The sequence below is a fragment of the Poromitra crassiceps genome (genome assembly GCF_964638095.1).
Source record: "Poromitra crassiceps genome assembly, chromosome: 12".
NCBI classification, from domain to species: domain Eukaryota; kingdom Metazoa; phylum Chordata; class Actinopteri; order Beryciformes; family Melamphaidae; genus Poromitra; species Poromitra crassiceps.
In genome coordinates, this window is record NC_139632.1 from 7,013,924 (window position 1) to 7,033,365 (window position 19,442).

The 19,442-nt window shown below is 42.1% G+C and overlaps 1 protein-coding gene and 1 pseudogene across 3 annotated transcripts in view; both read right to left on the bottom strand.

Annotated features, from left to right (window-relative positions):
• Positions 1-10,464, bottom strand: part of myo1f (myosin IF) — a 33,654-nt gene extending 23,190 nt beyond the window's left edge. For both annotated transcript variants that reach the window (XM_083647916.1, XM_083647915.1), the window contains exons 1-2: positions 10,199-10,464; positions 712-840 (exon numbers count right to left, since the gene is read on the bottom strand). In XM_083647916.1, the coding sequence (XP_083504042.1) occupies positions 712-840; positions 10,199-10,201 (132 nt within the window). In that variant the 5' untranslated portion in view covers positions 10,202-10,464. The remainder of the gene's footprint in view (positions 1-711; positions 841-10,198) is intronic.
• Positions 10,465-17,832: 7,368 nt separating this feature from the next.
• LOC310786667 (NF-kappa-B-activating protein pseudogene) lies at positions 17,833-19,086 on the bottom strand (annotated as a pseudogene). Its single transcript has one exon. The product of its transcript is annotated as an NF-kappa-B-activating protein pseudogene (transcript).
• Positions 19,087-19,442: the final 356 nt, after the last annotated feature.

A 19,442-nucleotide genomic window follows, 5' to 3' on the forward strand; every position in this document is an offset into this window, starting at 1 on the left:
TGTATCTTCTTTATTTAAATGTGCTTTGATAATAAATAAAGGAACTCAATTTGTAAATTGTTACTTGACAAACTGGTATAATATTACTGAAATCCCATTGGAAATAAGTTATATTACTGAGTTACTGCTCAAAGTAATATATTACATGTAATATGTTACTTTTATAATGAGTTACCCCCAACACTGGACAGTATACTAGTATAAATGGGGCAGGATGAGAGTTTAGAGTGGTGTGCTTGGTGCAACATTTGATCTGAATGGAATAAGATCACCTCAACAGGTTCCCATTGAACGCCGATCGCTTTTCTTCTCATTTTAATTTCACTTTCAGTTGTGCGATAAGGACTGAAGGTAACAAAACATTCAAACACTCACTGGCCGCTCGTGTGTTATCTGACCAGCCATAAAGTGATGACCGATGACTTGCCACAGTGGCTGGCAGGCGTGAAAAATAACCTGCCACAGCCAAAGATTTACCGGCACTTGGTGGATTTACTGCTCTCACACTGATTAGGAAGGAGGCCAGCGCCTGTTAGATATTTAAAAAAAAAACACTTCCTGTTCAGCTGTTCATGATGACTTCCTGCACTCACAAACAAAAGCATTTTGTTGCATGTTTCTTGGTGGGTTTTCAAACACGGCATCACATATTATATTACTGGAGTCCATGAGAGCACTAATCTCCACGGCAGCCGGTGTACAGTAGGATACAAAGATGTAGTCGTCCATGTATCTCTTCTTCAGGTTTTCCACGATTGCGTCCTCGTTGATCTTGGACAGCAGCACCATGTCGTCCACTCCGCTCTGCTTCACATTCTGACTCTGCCAGTGGTACTTGGCCTGATGAAGAGAGGGAGCGGAGGGTTACAGACTGACTGATACAGACTGACAGAGAGACAGACACAGGCCAGTGGTACTTGGCCTGATGGAGGGAGGGAGCAGAGGGTTACAGACTGACAGAGAGACAGACAGACAGAGGCCAGTGGTACTTGGCCTGGTGGAGAGAGGGAGCAGAGGGTTACAGACTGACAGACAGACAGACAGACAGAGGCCAGTGGTACTTGGCCTGGTGGAGAGAGGGAGCAGAGTTACAGACTGACAGAGAGACAGACAGACAGACAGAGGCCAGTGGTACTTGGCCTGATGGAGGGGGGAGCAGAGGGTTACAGACTGAGAGAGCTGAGTAACCACATTGAATATGACCATGTCTGACATGGTTAAAGTTAAACTGATAAGCTATATTTCTATATTTTAGAACCAATAGGACAACTGCATACTGTATGCACTCATGGAATTTGTGGAGGAAATATCAACAGCAATAGAAAATAAAGAATATGCAGTAGGGGTTTTCCTCGATCTAAAAAAAGCTTTTGACACGGTGGTGGTAAGAACCATGACCAACTTTTGGATACTGTGGAAACTGAATTCATTAAGCTAAAGAGATGGTTTGACTCCAACAAACTAACACTGAACTTAAGTAAAACAAAATTCATAATCCTTGGCAATCGTGCAATCAACTCTAACAAGAAAATCATGATAAACGAAGTAGAAATTGAAAGAGTATTTGAAATCAAATTTCTGGGAGTTATAATAGATAATAAATTGTGCTGGAAACCACATATAAATTATATAAAAGCTAAACTATCAAAATCAATTGCAATATTATACAAAGTCAAAGATATGCTCTACTACTGTTCCTTTATACTCCCATACATCACCTACTGTGTGGAAGTGTGGGGAAACACATATACAACTAACACTACTCCAATCTCCATCCTTCAAAAGAGAGCCATAAGAATTATAAACAAACCCACTTATAGAGAACCGACAAACCCATACTTTATCAAACTAAAAACACTAACATTTAAAGATCTGGTTGCCTACAGTACGGTCCAAATCATGTACAGAGCCAAAAACCAATTACTTCCTAACAGTATCCAAAAGTTGTTTCAAATAAGAGAAAGTCATTAAGAGTAACCTGTTTGTTCAAAAAACAACTAGTCAGGACAAATACAAAATAGCGTTAAAGGAGTTAATCTGTGGAACAACAACTGTAGTGAGGAATTGATGTTATGTAGATCACTTAATCAATTCAAACAGAGGTTTAAAGACTTGATATTAAATAGATACAGAATGGATTCTATAACGTAACTATGTACGATTCAACTGTGAATGTTTGTAAATGTGTATGTGGGAGTGCGTGTGAGGGTGGGGGGGTTTGGGTATCTGTGTGTGTGTGTGTGTGTGTGTGTGTGTGTGTGTGTGTGTGTGTGTGTGTGTGTGTGTGTGTGTGTGTGTGTGTGTGTGCGTGTGCGTGTATAGAGATGGGGACTTGGACTTGAGACTTGGACTTGAGTCACACTTAAGTCACACACACAGTGACTTGAGACTTGACTTGAGACTCATCCTCAAAGACTTGACTTGGACTTGAAGGTTTGGGACTTGTGAACAATCTTTATTTTTCTTTATTTTATTTTTTATCTTTTTGGGTGCATTAACATTAAGGCAATGTCTACTAATGTCATCTCTAATCATTGCTGCTACTGTATTCTAATATATAAGGAGTGAGGATAATACAGTAGCCTACATGCTTTGAATTCCTTAGTTTTAGCTATACAATGTTCTAAGCAGACTGGATGGCATGCAGCAGATGATAGAATGCTCATCCATAAGAGACTTGAGACTTGACTTGGACTTGCAAAAAATGACTTTTGAGCATCTCTGAACACGCAAGTGTTTTAGTATGTGTACATGTTATGCTACAAATGTACTAGGCACAACTCTATAGTATGTGTGATATTATTACGGATATAATGTGAGTATGCACACATCTCTTATATATTATTACAGTAGTATAACATGTTATTACAGTATAATTATTAGGGGTGTCACGATACACTAATTTCACGATACGATACGATACACGATATTGGGTTCACGATAACGATACGATACGATATTTTAACAATATTCTTTTTAACAAAAGTAAATAATTTTTATGTATTTATTTATCATTTATTTAACCATGTGAGTCCCGTTGAAATCGAAACCTCTTTTCAAGGGAGCCCTGGGAAAATACTGGAAAAATAGTCTTTCATTTGAAATACACAAAATACAAAACAAATGCTGTTTTTGGAAATTGTTATTATAATAACTATAAAACAACATGGAAGATAATGCTTCTCTTGCAATAGAATGTGTCACACTGTCACAAACTAAATGTTTGTTGCATGGTGAAAGAAAAATTGTATAGGTGTTGGTTGTGTGTTATAGGAGAGACTGCTGGTTAGAAGGTGTTGGTTGTGTGTTGTAGGAGAGACTTATGGTTAGAAGGTTGTGTAGAAGGTGTTGGTTGTGTAGAAGGTGTTGTTGTGTAGAAAGTGTTGGTTGTGTAGAAGGTGTTGGTTGTGTAGAAGGTGTTGCTCATGTAGAAGGTGTTGCTTGTGTAGAAAGTGTTGGTTGTTTAGAAGGTGTTGCTTGTGTAGAAGGTGTTGCTTGTGTAGAAAGTGTTGGTTGTGTAGAAGGCGTTGCTTGTGTAGAAGGTGTTGCTCATGTAGAAGGTGTTGCTTGTGTAGAAGGTGTTGCTTGTGTAGAAGGTGTTGCTCATGTAGAAGGTGTTGCTCATGTAGAAGGTGTTGGTTGTGTAGAAGGCGTTGCTTGTGTAGAAGGTGTTGCTCATGTAGAAGGTGTTGCTCATGTAGAAGGTGTTGCTCATGTAGAAGGTGTTGCTTGTGTAGAAGGTGTTGCTTGTGTAGAAGGTGTTGCTCATGTAGAAGGTGTTGCTCATGTAGAAGGTGTTGGTTGTGTAGAAGGCGTTGCTTGTGTAGAAGGTGTTGCTCATGTAGAAGGTGTTGCTTGTGTAGAAGGTGTTGCTTGTGTAGAAGGTGTTGCTTGTGTAGAAGGTGTTGCTTGTGTAGAAGGTGTTGCTTGTGTAGAAGGTGTTGCTCATGTAGAAGGTGTTGGTTGTGTAGAAGGTGTTGCTCATGTAGAAGGTGTTGCTTGTGTAGAAGGTGTTGCTTGTGTAGAAGGTGTTGCTTGTGTAGAAAGTGTTGGTTGTGTAGAAGGTGTTGCTTGTGTAGAAAGTGTTGCTTGTGTAGAAGGTGTTGCTTGTGTAGAAGGTGTTGCTTGTGTAGAAAGTGTTGCTTGTGTAGAAGGTGTTGCTTGTGTAGAAGGTGTTGCTTGTGTAGAAAGTGTTGCTTGTGTAGAAAGTGTTGCTTGTGTAGAAAGTGTTGCTTGTGTAGAAGGTGTCACTTGTGTAGAAGGTGTTGCTTGTGTAGAAGGTGTTGCTTGTGTAGAAAGTGTTGGTTGTGTAGAAGGTGTTGCTTGTGTAGAAGGTGTTGCTTGTGTAGAAGGTGTTGCTTGTGTAGAAGGTGTCACTTGTGTAGAAGGTGTTGCTTTTGTGTTGTAAGTATACAATCTATTTCTTAAATAACTCATGCTCAATGGTCCCTAAACTTATGTAATCTTATGTACCCCTTGAGCTGTTTTGCCATGCCAGTAGTAGTCTACCCCCTCACTCATGCGTGTTGATTCTGCTAAATTTGTTCTATTATTATTCAGGAGCCAAAAAACGACGATACGCATATCGTGACGTTTCGATATCGCGATATATCGTGCAACGAAATATCGTGACACCCCTAATAATTATACTTTCATATTAAGCCTATAGATATAAAACAGGGGGTAGGACTTGATAAGTATTAACTTCTTCCTACTCCTTTTCGGGCATGATAAACAAATGTAAATTGATTGTGAATTTGCTGTATATTGTATGCTGTGAATTCTAATTGACTATGATTGTTTGGCACTTCTTGCGTATATTTATTTTATTCTTTATCTTTGTTTTTGTTTTTCACCATGTTTGAAATAAATCTAATCTAATCTAATATTTTAGAACATTCCCTTTATTGCCAATGCCAGTTTGGTGTCTTTCTTATACTTTTTGTAGAAAGAAAGAAAGAAAGAAAGAAAGAAAGAAAGAAAGAAAGAAAGAAAGAAAGAAAGAAAGAAAGAAAGAAAGAAAGAAAGAACGAAAGAAAGAAGTTCTATGACGGCTGACGGGAAGAGGGGAATGAGCAGTCTCTCATCCTCCAATAGATAGATAGATAGATAGATAGATAGATAGATAGATAGATAGATAGATAGATAGATAGATAGATAGATAGATGATCGATCGACCGATCATCAACATAATAAACACATCTTTGAGGATGTGTTTTAAGAATGCAACCAATGTGGTTGCTATGACAGGAAGTTGGTGCCGGTTACTAAGCAACGGGTAGTAGATGAGGTGACCTCATCTGCTAACTTTGGCAGTTTGGTTAAACATCGCCTCCTCTTTGATCTGCCTAGCGATGTATATGTCACGACATGGAGATGACTCCAGACGCAAATGAGCTTCTAACAGAAGTTCAGACAGGAAGACGATAATCTGCACATTCATGCTTCCAGAGTTCACTTCTCATGTCATCCTGCCTTCATAATAATCAGCCAGCTGGTCTCATCCATCCAAGTGATACATCTTCACTCACCTCCATACACCTCCATTGTAAGCCTATCACATTGCTATAGTGAACACTCCCATTGTAAGCCAATCACATGGCTGCTGTCCTTTTAAATGTCTCATTCTATCCACTTCAGCCTGCTCAGCTCCTGACCTACTGCAACTGCTGCTCTCATAGCACACCCCTCCGCCCAGTTTTCGCAGACCCATCAGTCATCAGATTCATCAGTCTCAGGAAAGTCATCACCACCATCACCACCACCACCACCACCAGCATCTAGACTCCACAGGGGATTTATCTTGCTGCTGCTCAGGGCTGATGCCCCTCGATCTCAATTTCTCCCTGTAGTATCTAAGGCCATGTTCACATTACAGGCAAATCTGATCTGATTTGCTGCTAAAGTCGTTAATCATCATTGAATGAATGAATGAATGAAAAAATTTATTGGTCACCACCACCACCACCAAGCATACACTTAGGTCATAACCAAAGGTTTGGGGCAGAAGCAAACAATGTCCATCATGATCAGACATTTTGGACATTGTCCTTACTTGCCATCAAATAAACAACAAAGGATTGCAAGGAAAAAATATCCTAATACAAGAAACAAACAACAAAAACAAAAAAAAAAAAGCAAAAATAAACAAATAATACAACAGTCAAAAACCAGTGGGTAGCAAATAACAAAACCAACACAATCCATACATGCATATTCATACATTTTATAATCATTGTTTTATTATTATTTTTATATATATATATATATATACATATACCTATATATACATATATATACTTATACATACACTTTTTTTTTTCTTTTTTCTTCTTTATTATTATTATTATTCATTTGTTTATTTCTTTTTTTTCTCTTGTCCCCTACATCATTCAGTTACCTAGGAACTAGACTGTAATTTTCCAACATCATGTCTTTATACCTTTTTTTAAAGATCAACACATTCTTACTGGTTTTTAAGTCTTCCGGCAAAGCGTTCCACAACTTCACACCACAGACAGATATGCACCTGCTTTTCATAGCTGTGTTACAGAAGGGTTGTTTCCAATTTTGTTCGCCTCTGAGGGCATACCCCCCCTCTCTTTCTTTGAACATTATTTGTATGTTGGACGGGAGCACTCCCTTTCTGGCTTTATATACAATCAAAGCTGTTTTTTGATCCACCAAGTCCATAAATTTTAATGTTTTTGTCTTTATAAATAATAAATTAGTATGTTCATAGAATCCAACATTATTCACTATTCGTATTGCTCTTTTCTGTACTGTACAAACTGACTGTAGTGTGGTTTTGCAAGCATTACCCCAGATCTCAACACAGTAAGTTAAATAAGGTAAAATCAACGTGGAATAAAGAGTGTTCATGGATCTGTGGTTAAGGAAGTGTCTGACTTTGTTCAAAACCCCGATGTTTCTGGAGATTTTGGATCTTACTTTGTTCGCTTGGGATTTCCAACTGAATTTATGGTCTATTACTACCCCCAGGAAAGTATTTTCGTATACTCTTTCTAAATCAACCCCTCCTATCCTTAAACCTACCTCAGTTATTAAATGTGTTTTGCGATTTCCAAAAATCATAAACTTAGTTTTATTTAAATTCAAAGATAACTTATTAACATCGAACCACATTTTAAGTTTTTCTAGTTCTACTGTCACCTTCTCCATTAACCTCTGTAAACAGACATCTGAGTAGAAAATATTGGTGTCATCAGCAAAAATTACATATTTCAAAATATCGGACACATTGCAAATATCGTTTATATACATAATAAATAATTTTGGACCAACTATAGAACCCTGTGGTACTCCACACCTAATGTCAGCAGGTTTGGACATGGCATCTGCCACCTGCACAAACTGACTCCTGTCCATGATGTAACTCTTCAGCCATTCCAGTCCCACCCCTCTGATTCCAAACCTTTCCATTTTCTCCAACAGAGATTGGTTTCCCAAATCTGATTTGGGAGTGTGTCCGCACTGCCACAAATCTGATTTGGGCAAGTGGTCAAGTCGGATCTGTGTGTCCAGAGACAATGAGCCAATGAGCCAACATACAATGCTTCTGGCAGTGTTTGCATGTCTGCTCTCTGCTCTTCAAGTCCCCGCCCCCTGCAAAAGACGCTCAAATCTGATTTGTTATGAGCGTCCAGACTCATAACACCAATCTGGATAGAATCATGAATAGGTCATTGAAGTTCACAAATCAGATTGGGCCTCCTAGTCTGAACATGGCCTAAAAGCGCCAAAGACTTTATTGAAGATACTTAATTCTCATACATTCTGTAATGCATCATTCATTCTGTTGTCATGAATATAATTGTATTCATTCACCAGTCTCTCCTGATCGAATGACTGATTTTCCATGTAATGGTTGTTCTCGCTGCTGTGGATTGACTTTAGTGCCAGTATTTGTGAGGGGGATCGAGCAGCTCTAACAGGACAGTTCAGCCGTGCAGTTCCAGGCATTGTCGTCTAAATAAATCACCTCTCAACACTCATGAGGTGAAACCATCTCCTGTCTCTTGGTTTTCCCCAAAAGGTGCTGGTCTGTTTGATGTGTGAAGCCTGACAGGCCCCCTTCCCCTGTCACTGGCATGGCGGTTGGGTTGTGGTCACAAGGAGAAGTTTCCAGCTAGGTGCAGTTCACGTGGCACTGAGGGCACTGTGACTTTTCACACCTCTCTGACCCTTTTCACACCTTTCCGCACCACAACAGAGTGAAACCTGTTCCTATCTGTCTCTTGAGTAATAAAGTAATAATATTATTTTCCTGCTGGGCATTGCAGTCTACCTCTCTCTCTCTCTCTCTCTCTCTCTCTCTCTCTCTCTCTCTCCCTCTGTGTGTATGCCCGCCTCTTCTCCTTTTATAGCCAAAATGTGTTGAAGTTGAACTCCCCCTCCCCATCTCTGTGTGACTCAAAATGAAACACTATTTTGGGACCGAGCATCGTGCACAAACGTTAATCTGCCCTTTAAGCACAGTCATTGTCTGCATCACAATAGAGAGCCAAAGTGGAACGTCACTTCCTGCTTCAGCACTGTACCAGAGATTTTCATCCGCCATTTATTTTCCCCATAGACATTTCGTAAAGATGCTTATAAAAATAGTTTCACTTGTTCAAACCAAACGGTTCAGATATATTTAGAAACAGGAGAGATCGCAGAACATTTACCATTTACCATTTACCCTTTACAAGATAGAAAATATACCGGGGACCCCCTCATTCTGATTTGTGATTTTGGGCTAAGCTTAATTGTTTCCACGGTAACGTGCTTGACTTTTAAATTGATAAACTTGTTAGATTAGAATGTAATCCATGAACTCTTTTAGATTTAAAGCATAACATATTTCTGTTGAACTATGAAGCTTTTGCAACAAACAAACAAAAAGTTTTTATTTTTATTTTCCTGAAAACCTTTCGCGGACCCCCTGGCAAAGTGCCACGGACCCCTGGGCGTCCCCGGACCCCCATTTGAGAACCACTGGGGATGATAGCTTAGTGTAATGGTATTATGGGTGAGGTACTACTGTATACTCCAAAGCCATCTCTAATAGTCCACATTCGTGCGAGTGAGTGAGTGTGAGATCAGATCTTGCTCTGAATGAGGATCTATCAATCTACAGGTCAGCTATCATCAGTGTGATGACATACACAGCACATTTTCAAGTGTTACGTGTTGATTTTTCAGTGACAGTCATCCTGGAGTTGACAAATGTCGATTGGAGAGTTGTCTGCTCACTCAGACAATCTGACACGTTCTGGGGTGGCTGTTCAAAACCATAGAATAATAGACCATAGATAGAAGTGTTAGTTTCACTTGGATGTGTTACAGAAAGTGGCTCATGATCGAGTTAACAATACCCAATTGTGTCTGTGCACATTCGGCGGAACCGTAAAACGATCTGTAGCCAGGTGCACCTGGCAGAAGGTAACACACATGGATGTATCGGACAGGATGTATCTACAGTGGCTTCATGGTTGTGATGGAGCTGTGAGGACTGTGAGGAGGAAGTGTTGTGACAGAAACTACAGGCCTCTCCTGTAGTCCACTTCCCCCTCTCATGCCTCATATCTCGCTGCCTCTTATGAAACCTTGTAACGGCTTCTCTTCCTGCAAATGTCTCCATGTTGCTGCCCTGCTACACCCCAGAACCTGTGCTGTGCCCAAGGCTCGGGCTGCTAAAGAGCAAGAAGATCAGAAAAAGATGCTGTGTATTTAAGACTGTAGTGTGTGTGGTGTTTTCCCCTCAAACTTATCATCGACACTGCCTTCGATTGTGTTTTCCTCCTTGAACCATCTGTGAGATAGGGCTTGTCTCTAAAAAGAGGAAACTCAACATCTCCTGCTACTGTGAGGGAAATACATTTCCCTGAAGTGAAGACAAGCATCACATCCTGTATACCTTGTCATTACAAACATGAAAACATGATTTAAAAGTCTCATATCCCTTTAACTAAAACTAATAAACTGCCATCAATGGGAAAAACAACTCGTTGCGGCCAGCAAAGCACTGAGTCAAACCTTCAGTGACAAATCAGATCAAAATCTGCGAGACCTTGTATGAAGACCTCAGAAGGTGCCCAGAAACAGGCCTGGCAGACACACTTTAGGAGCATTACAGCCATCCTCCAGCTGAGCCCAGGCATGAGAGATGGATAATACATAGGTGTTACTGTACCATTGTGACAGTGGAGTGTGTGTGAGCCGGTGGTGGCCCTCTCCTCCGGCGGTCCTGCCTCAAGTGTCCAAAGTCCACAAAGCGAGAGTGTGTCTGTCCTTAAATCCACACACCGAGACCCCCTCAGACTACAGCCAGTCCGGACGGCAGCGCAGAGGGAGACACACACACAGCAGCCAGACATCCAGACATGTAAGAGACCTCCAATTGCAACTCTCAAACCTACTTCCTCATACTGCCTCAGACTGACAGCTTGAAACAAGAACTGTTCTCTCACACAGACCCAAGACAATGCACTACATCTGCGCCCACACGCGCACACACACACACGTGCACACACACACACACACACACACACACACACACACACACACACACACACACGTGCACACACACACACACAGACACACACACACACACACAGACACACACACACACACAGACACACACACGCGTGCGCACACTACATCCGTATTTTTGACAAGATGGAGCACGAAGTCCAGATACTAATGCATTTTACGATGCGTCGTAGTAATAAAAAAGCATTGTTTGTTTTTGACCTAACCAGCTGATTACAGTATCTGTCAGCAAATCCAAGGTATTATCACAATTAACCAATCCAATCCATCTTGTAAACAGCTGAGGAGAGTTGATGGCAATAACAAAAGTGTTAATTATCTCAAATCTATCTCCAAATGATTTGTGTTTCAGTTGTGAGCTGCACCCAGCTAGGGCTGGGACGGTATGGATTTTTCATCATCGTTTCATCACCGCAGCCAGTTTGACCATGGTTTGGCGGGGAAAAAATATAAAATAAGTGGTAGGCTAGTAGCCTACAGAACAGAGCAGAGGTGAAGTATGGCGACTCTGGGGCGCCTATAGCAAGGAAATCGTACTGTAGTAGCCTATCCTCTCTGATGTAGTTCTCTAAATATGGATCATAAATAATAATATCTACATGTAGGCTACTCAAAACACTGCAGTGAGTGACTGAAGGACAGCCTGCGCAGTGGTGCAATCATTCAGAGCAAAGCTGAACTTTTACACACTGGCTGCGTGCAGTTTCACTTCTCAAACACTGCTGCCTGCTGGTCTGGACATGTGATGATCTCATCATTCCGTGAGTCTTTCCTAATTTAGGCTTTAAAAGCTCACGTTTTCACAATTCTAACACACAAGGGTTGTAAAAAAAAACGTTTTCACGGACGTTTCAAAGGAATCCTGCCGGCTGTGAGAGAGAGTGCTGACTGTTCATTTGATACTACGGAGCAGAGAGCAGCATGAGAGGATGAGAGGAAACAGGTGTGTGCAGCCTCAGCCTGCATGTCATTTCCAATGAATGAACAGAGCTCAACATGACATTGTTATTCATGGCTATAGCTTAGGCTACTGAACTTTCTTTTGGCAGTGTGTCTGTAATTAATATAATAAAGTAGACTGCAATAAAATGTAAATAATAATGATAATAATAATAATAACAACAATAATAAAGGTAATAATAATAATAATAATAATAATAAAAATAATAATAATAATAATAATATAATAATAATAATAAAAATGCGGTGTTGACGGTAATGAGCTCAACCCTGCGGTAGTCATGTGACTGCGGTATTGTGATCTCCGTGAAGTAAGCAACAATCTCCCACAATTTGACTGCCGGTTTAGTGATTTTAACCCTAAACCCTAACCCTAAACCCTAACCCTAGACCCTAAACCCAACCCTAATCCTAAAACAACCTGAAACACCCTAACCCAAAACATTGTTGCTGGCTAAAATTGTTGCTAGCTTTATCCTGCTGGTATTTTTGCTGTGATGCGGTTTGCATCACAGCCCTACACACCCAGCTCCACCCAGGCTGTGGTTACTTCTCTGATCTTATCCGATCTGTGGCTGCTTCCTATACACCCATAACAACTGATGCAAGTTCACTGAGAGGTGGAGCTGACATGGTAGACCAACAACAAAGTGCATGGACGAGTGTGTCTCTCTTTATCCGGTATTAATTCACAATATTCAGTAGTTTTGTCTATTTTTAGATAGTTTTGATAGAATAGAAAAATAGAGAAATTTGGAATTCATATAAAATTTAACATTCAAAAGAATGGCTCACCGATAATACATTCAATTTACTCCACCTCCTCAATAATTCACAAGCTGACCAAAGGAAATGTGAGTTGCTTGGGGGTGGGGATGTAGAATTCCTTAACACTTTGATCACAAACGTGGATATGCCTCAGTGTTTGTTTGTATCAATGTATGTTCTGTCACATGAAGTGTTGTTTACCTTGTTGCTAGCTCTGCCAGACCACATTAAGAGCTTACCAGCTACAGGTAGTTGGTGGAGGCTGCACCGTGCAGCTGGCATCCTCTCCCTGGGAGAAGACAACAGTGTTACTATTAGATCATATTTCAATCAAAGGAGAAACCATTAGTATGAGATGTAAAATAATGAAAAGAAAATAAAGAACCACCTCGCAGTTGTATGCCTCCGCCAACAAGTCAAATTGCACTTGCAGTCTACATCCATGTCTGTCCAGACTCATACAAGCACAAATACCTTGAAGCCCGACTCTCTACGACCTTCCTATCCCTAGCTAGTCCATTTTCCCTAACCCCGCCCCCTTACTGATCACACACACCTCCCACCACCCACATAGCCACTCCCCTAGCCCACCCCTCGAATCCCGACTCTCTACGACGTTCCTATCCCTAGCTATGGCCCCTTTTATCTAGCCCCGCTAGGTTGATGGAATGGAGGGACATGCGGTAATATTGACCTTGAACTTTGACCTTGGACCACCAAAATCTAATCAGTTATCTCAAGGTGTTCCTGAGATATCGTGTTAACGAGCATGAAACAGGTGATCGTGAGGTCACAGTGCCCTTGAAGTTTGACCTTTGACCACCAAAATCGAATCAGTTCATCCTTGAGTCCAAGTGGATGTTTGAGCCGAATTTTAAGAAATTCCCTCAAGGCGTTCCTGAGATACGAGTGCATGAAAAAAATGTTCTTGAGGATGCTGGCATCCATGGCCAACATTACTCTCTTGCAGATGCTGTCGCAGGCCCAGTTTTAAATCCAGAGTGAATAAACTGGTATCTCCTGAAACGAGAAGACAAGGCACCCAGCATGTCATGCTACCTTGCCGGAAAGCCTAAATAACGCTCCAAAGTTAGGCTACATTTTGCAGAGGGAAAAACTCGCATAGCATTTTCAAAGGGGTCCCTTGACCTTACCTCAAGATATCTGAATGAGAATGGGTTCTATATGGCATGCTCATGTTATGCTAATCCCATGCAGTATAAAAAAAAAATCCGAAATTTGGGTCGCGACTTCATGACAAAGGAAAAATGTGGGTCGTGAGCCAAGATCAGTTGTGAGAATCACTGCTCTAACCAACCATTGCGTTTATAAACTAGCCCATAAAACAGACAGAATATACACAGTTGTAGGTTGTTTCCAAGGGTCACTTCAACTGGATTTCTGAATTTGCATGAGGGATATTGAAAACAAGACTCAGTGACACTGAGTAAACATACAGTATGTGGAGACTTTATTATCAATAGCAGGGACTACATTAACACACAACAGAGCGATAAAAAAAAAAAGTTAAATCCAAATGAACTGAATGGTAATGTTAGGTGTGATCTCAAACAAAGTAGAAATAATCCAGCGCCATATGAAGGGCAGTTGTCAGCCAGCACTCCAGATGAGTCCTTAATTGGGGCTGCTTACCACTCCAGGCTACATGTCACTGACCGCTCTGAAATGAAAAGGGCTGGATTGACGAGGTCAGTCAATCCAGCTCTGGTCCACTAGCTGTCTACTCTGCATCCTGTGTGAGACACTAGAGACAATAAATTGAGGGCAGGGATCGTCTCATTTCAGATATTAAAAGATTTTTGGTTGACATGAGTGATTGACTGTGTAGATGGAACACCAGATTATGATGAAAATCAAACACTTTGTAAGGAGCATATTCAAATTCCTAACCTTGAAAACATGACGGTTAAAATCAAGCATTTTCCAAAACCTTCAAGACTTTGTATGAACCCTGTACATAAACACAGGACAGCACAACAAAGCACAAAAACAAAAATATCCACATACATACATAAACACTCAAATCCCCCCTTCACCACAGACAGCAATTAAGAGTTCCCACACGTTCATGGATACAATTTCAAAACTTTTCCATGACTTTACAAAAATCGAAAATCGAATTTCCATGTGGCCTAATGTGAGGTGGTGACTGAATCAATACCAGAAATTATTATCTAGGACAAATAGGACACAGCTGCTCTTTATATGGGTTTTTAGTAGTTTAGTGTCCCTGCAGCATAGCCATTGAACTAAAACAGGAATTTTCCATAACAACATTAATATAAAATACAGGAAGCACCAAAATCGACACATATTAGAGCTACGTTACGTCAACAGCTAGAGAGAATACATTTGCTCCCTGTTATGTTACATTACATGAAAGGTTATCCATGGGAAGATTATTACTGTAACAATTTCATTACACACAACACAATTTCATTACTTTTCCTAAACTTTCAAGGATTTGACTAATTCCATGACGTTTCCAGGCCTGGAAAACAAGATTTCAATGACCCATGGTGACACCTATAATTATCTTGCGTGGATTTTCACGTGTCTGTTCAAGCCTGATTTAAGAGCAAAACCTTTACCACAGACTGAGCAATTAAATTCTGTCTCTCCTGTGTGGACTATCACGTGTCTTTTCAAGTCTGTTTTACGGCCAAAACCTTGACCACAGACCGAGCAATTAAATCGTTTATCTCCTGTGTGGACCATCATGTGTCTCGTCAAGTCTCCCTTATAAGCAAAACCTTTACTACAGACTGAGCAATTAAATTGTGTCTCTCCTGTGTGGCTTATCACATGTCTCTTCAAGTCTGATTTAAGACCAAAACCTTTACTACAGACTGAGCAATTAAATTGTGTCTCTCCTGTGTGGCTTATCACATGTCTCTTCAAGTCTGATTTAAGACCAAAACCTTTACCACAGACTGAGCAATTAAATTGTTTCTCTCCTGTGTGGACTATCATGTGCATCTTCAACACTGATTTATGGGCAAAACCTTTACCACAGACTGAGCAATTCAATTGTGCCTCTCCTGTGTGGATTAGCATGTGTGTCTTCAAGTTTCCTTTTTGACCAAAACCTCTACCACAGACGGAGCAATTAAATTGTTTATCTCCTGTGTGGACTATCATGTGTCCCTTCAAGTGTTGCTTACGACCAAAACCTTTACCACAGACTAAGCAATTAAATTGTTTCTCACCTGTGTGTATTATCATGTGTATCTTCAACTCTGATTTACGGCCAGAAGCTTTACCACAGACTGAGCACTTAAATTGTTTCTCACCTGTGTGGACTAGCATGTGTCTCGTCATGTGTGATTTATGATATCTTTTACCACAAACTGAACAGAGGAAGGTTTTCTTCCCAATAACTTCACTGTTTTTCTGTGAGGATAAACCTGACTGAGGTTCACTAGTTTCCATCCATTCATCATCATTGTCTTTAGTCTCAGAAGAGTCTGAAGTATTGTCATCACTAGTTGGTTGTAAATCATCAGAATCTTCAAGTTCAAGTTCACTAGCTGGCTCCAAGTTCCTGGCTGGTTCTGATACTCCACAAACCTCTCCATCAGCTTCTGTTTTCATATGTTCAGTTGAGCTGCTGGCTAGATGCTCTGCCTCTCTGTTCTCTTCAGTTTGGCTTTGATGAAGCTGTGAGGACTGAGGTTTCTCTTCCTCATCTTCACTCTTCACAGGAACAGCAGTGAATGGGAACTTGGTGATGTCGGCCTCCTCCAGCCCTTGAAGCTCTTCTCCCTCCCTCCCGGTCCAGAGTTCCAACTGTTCCTCTTTAATGTGTGGGGGATCCCCCTGAAGCTGATCTCCCTCCTGACTGATCCAGAGTTCCTCCTGTTCCTCTTTAATGTGTGGGGACTCTGGGTCCTCCTGAAGCTGCTCCCCCTCCTGACTGGTCCAGAGTTCCTCCTGTTCATTAATGTGTGGGGGTTCTGGATCCTCCTGAAGCTGCTCTCCCTCCTGACTGGTCCAGAGTTCGTCCTGTTCCTTTTTAATGTGTGGGGACTCTGGGTCCTCCTGGTGCAGACTGGGGTTCCACTCCTGCTGCTCGGTGGGAAGCCCCTCCCCAATGACCAACAGCTGCTGGAGGTCTGGAGGCAAGGCGTCTCTAGAGTGTAACCACACAGCGTCGAGCAGTTTTCCTTGTCGGTCGATCCGCTCCTGTAAACGAGTAGATTCCTCCTCGTACTCTGCTATCGTTCTTTCAAACAGCCCAAATATCTCTTCAACAGCCGCAGTTAGGCGCTGCTTCACCGCCGCTCTCAGCTTCTGGCCTTTAGACATTTTCATTTCACAGAGTGACTTTAGTGACAAAAGACAAACCGTATCCTCAAAGCTCCAATAGCTTCACAGCTAACGTTAGCTTCACAGCTAAACAATTCATCCGAGTCCATAAGAGAGGAGCTTCTTCTTCCTCTGATATTTATTTTTTATATTCGTGATAATATCACCCGCATATTATACGAGTCTTCTGTTTGTAAAATACACTTCTGAAAGTTATATAACCGCCAACGGAAAATAATGCTACACTGCTACTGCTAACCCCCTCTTTTACATCCACGTTGCTAACGAGCTCGAGCCTCAGGCCCTCAACCAACCATTATCCAGCTCCAGCCGGGGCCAGTTAAGAGCACGCCCCCTAAGTACAGAGCACGCCCGTAAGCGAAGGACGAATCAGCGTGACGTCACGCCACCCAAAATGCGTAACCCCGCGGAAGTTAACTAGTAGGGACGATTCCTGCAGTTTGCCAAGCTGGCCCTGCAGCTCGCATAGAGACAGTCGGCAACTCGGCATGTCTGGGAACGCCCATACAGGCTCTAGGAACGCCCACAATAGACGCTGGGTTTAGCTGGCTCAGCCTGGCTGGGGGCGTGGTCAGGGTGGGGTAAATTCCCCCGTTCTATCCATTCAGCAAAGTTAGAATTTAGCTGATAGCCCAGCCCAGGCAGACACGATCAGGGATTCAACCACCGCAGTGAACGCACATCTGAGCAGACGTCTTGTGTTCTGCTCTAGAACCCCCAAACCTGTAGTTTAGAGCCGCACCGTCCTTTGGTGAGTCAGCCCATTGAGATATATCGGCGGTTTTACCCCACTCACGTGCCAGCCGTTTAACATTTTGTGGGCGTTCCCACACATGCCGACTGTCTCTATTCGCAGCTCGGCTGCTGCGTGGCCTTGCCCGCAACTCTGAATGAGACCTGCATCACTGATGATTTTTTTGTTTTGTTTTTTTATGTGAAAGAATTTATTAATCATTCTGTTCAGGATCAGATATGAAAATTTACAAAAGGAAATAAATCAAAGACTAGTTCCATTTAGTAAATAGGAGAGTATCATATCCTATAATACAAAAGGCATAGGGGACTAGTTGCAATTGACCCCCATTTATTTATTTACATTTTCTGTGATATTACAATGCAAAGCCTTCCTCCCTACTGCACTTTCCAGTAAAAACAGAATATTACATGTTCTCTTCCCCCCAAAAACAGGCCGAGAATAAAACATAAAAGATCAACTCACAAGACACAAATAGAAATTGTGTCTTAAGAAGGGGGTGAGCTGAGTCCAAACAGTGGGAAATCCAACGTTCACTTCTCCTCTTTGCCTTTAGTCTTCCTGTAGACCATTTCCCTGAAGCTGGAGAGGATCTTGCTCTCTCTCTTCCTCCTTTCTTCCTGGTTGAAGGATGCCAGCGCTCTCCTTTCATCCGCACTGTAGATCTGGTTTTCCTTTCTCAGACGCACAGCCTCCATACGTCGATGTCTGCTACCGCTCATCACAAAGCCAGACTTCTCAAAGTTGGCGATCTCATCACTGGTCAGTCCAATCTCTCCTCTTCTCGGGATACGTTTGCCCGCTTTCACATACTCCGCCATGGCGGCACCTTCACCTGGCAACAGTGCATGGCCGAAGTCCAGTGGTCTGTCCTCCTGGGACAGATGGGTGAGCGGAGCTTCAGGGCCGACCAGGTGCTCATCCATGCAGGTCTTCTCCACCCACATCACCCCGTTAGCATCGTCCTCCTCCTCTTCCCCTTCCTCCTCTGACTGTTCACTGCTGGACTCGCTGGACTGCTTGCGGGTCTTCTTTGCCTTCTTCTTCTTGGACTTCTTGGACTTTTTGCTCTTCTTCTTCTTTTTCTTCGTCTTTATTTCTTCCTCTTCTGAATCAGATTCTGACTCGCTGTCCTCTGAGTGTTTTTTGGATTTCTTTTTCTTTTTTTTCTTCTTTTTCTTGTCTTCTTCTGAGCTAGAATCTGAAGTGCTGTTTTTCACGTCTTCAACTGGTGTGAATTCATCAGAGTCTGGTTCCTTGACTCTCGGTGAATATCCCCAGACTTCAGGACAACCCAATTCACCAATCCTCTCCCTCTCCTGCAGACGCCTGGCAATGATAGCCTCTTGTCTCTGGCGCTGAGCGTCGTCCCGCTGCTGCTCATAGTACTCATCTCTGAAGCCGCCATATTTCGAGTTACCGTCGCGTTGGTCGGACCAGTGGTTGTTATGCCGCTCCCGGGACCGAGACCGGCTGCGGCGGGGGCTTCCTACGCGAAACCTTTTGATCGTCCTTGCCTCACGGAGGCGCCGACCCTGCTCTTCGCGTTCCCGTTCCCTGTTGCGAGGCTTGGGAAACTTGGGCCCGAAGCTATCCGGAGACAGGCTCCTTCGGCTGCCGCTGCAGGATCGACTCCGTCTCCTGGGCCGAGGACTCCGAGCTCCACTGTCAGAGCTCGATCGATCCGACGTCGGCATACTGACTCCTTTCTGATGACAAATTAACAACGAACAGTTCAGTGAGATTTAAGGAAAATAAACAAACTGCCACGCTACTGCTTCATTACGTTTATGTTGTACGCAGCCGGAAGCAGAACGCTCAATAACAGGATCTTTCCTGCATCACTGATGATGTCAGATTTATGACATCACTGATGATGTCATCAGTGGCATTTATGACATCACGGATGATGTCACAGTGGGATTCATGACATCACGGATGATGTCACAGTGGGATTTATGACATCACAGTGGGACAGAGAAACAGACAGAGCCCCAGCTCCCATTTATATACTGATGAGTTGTGCCAAACAAACGTTAATGTCTCAAAAACT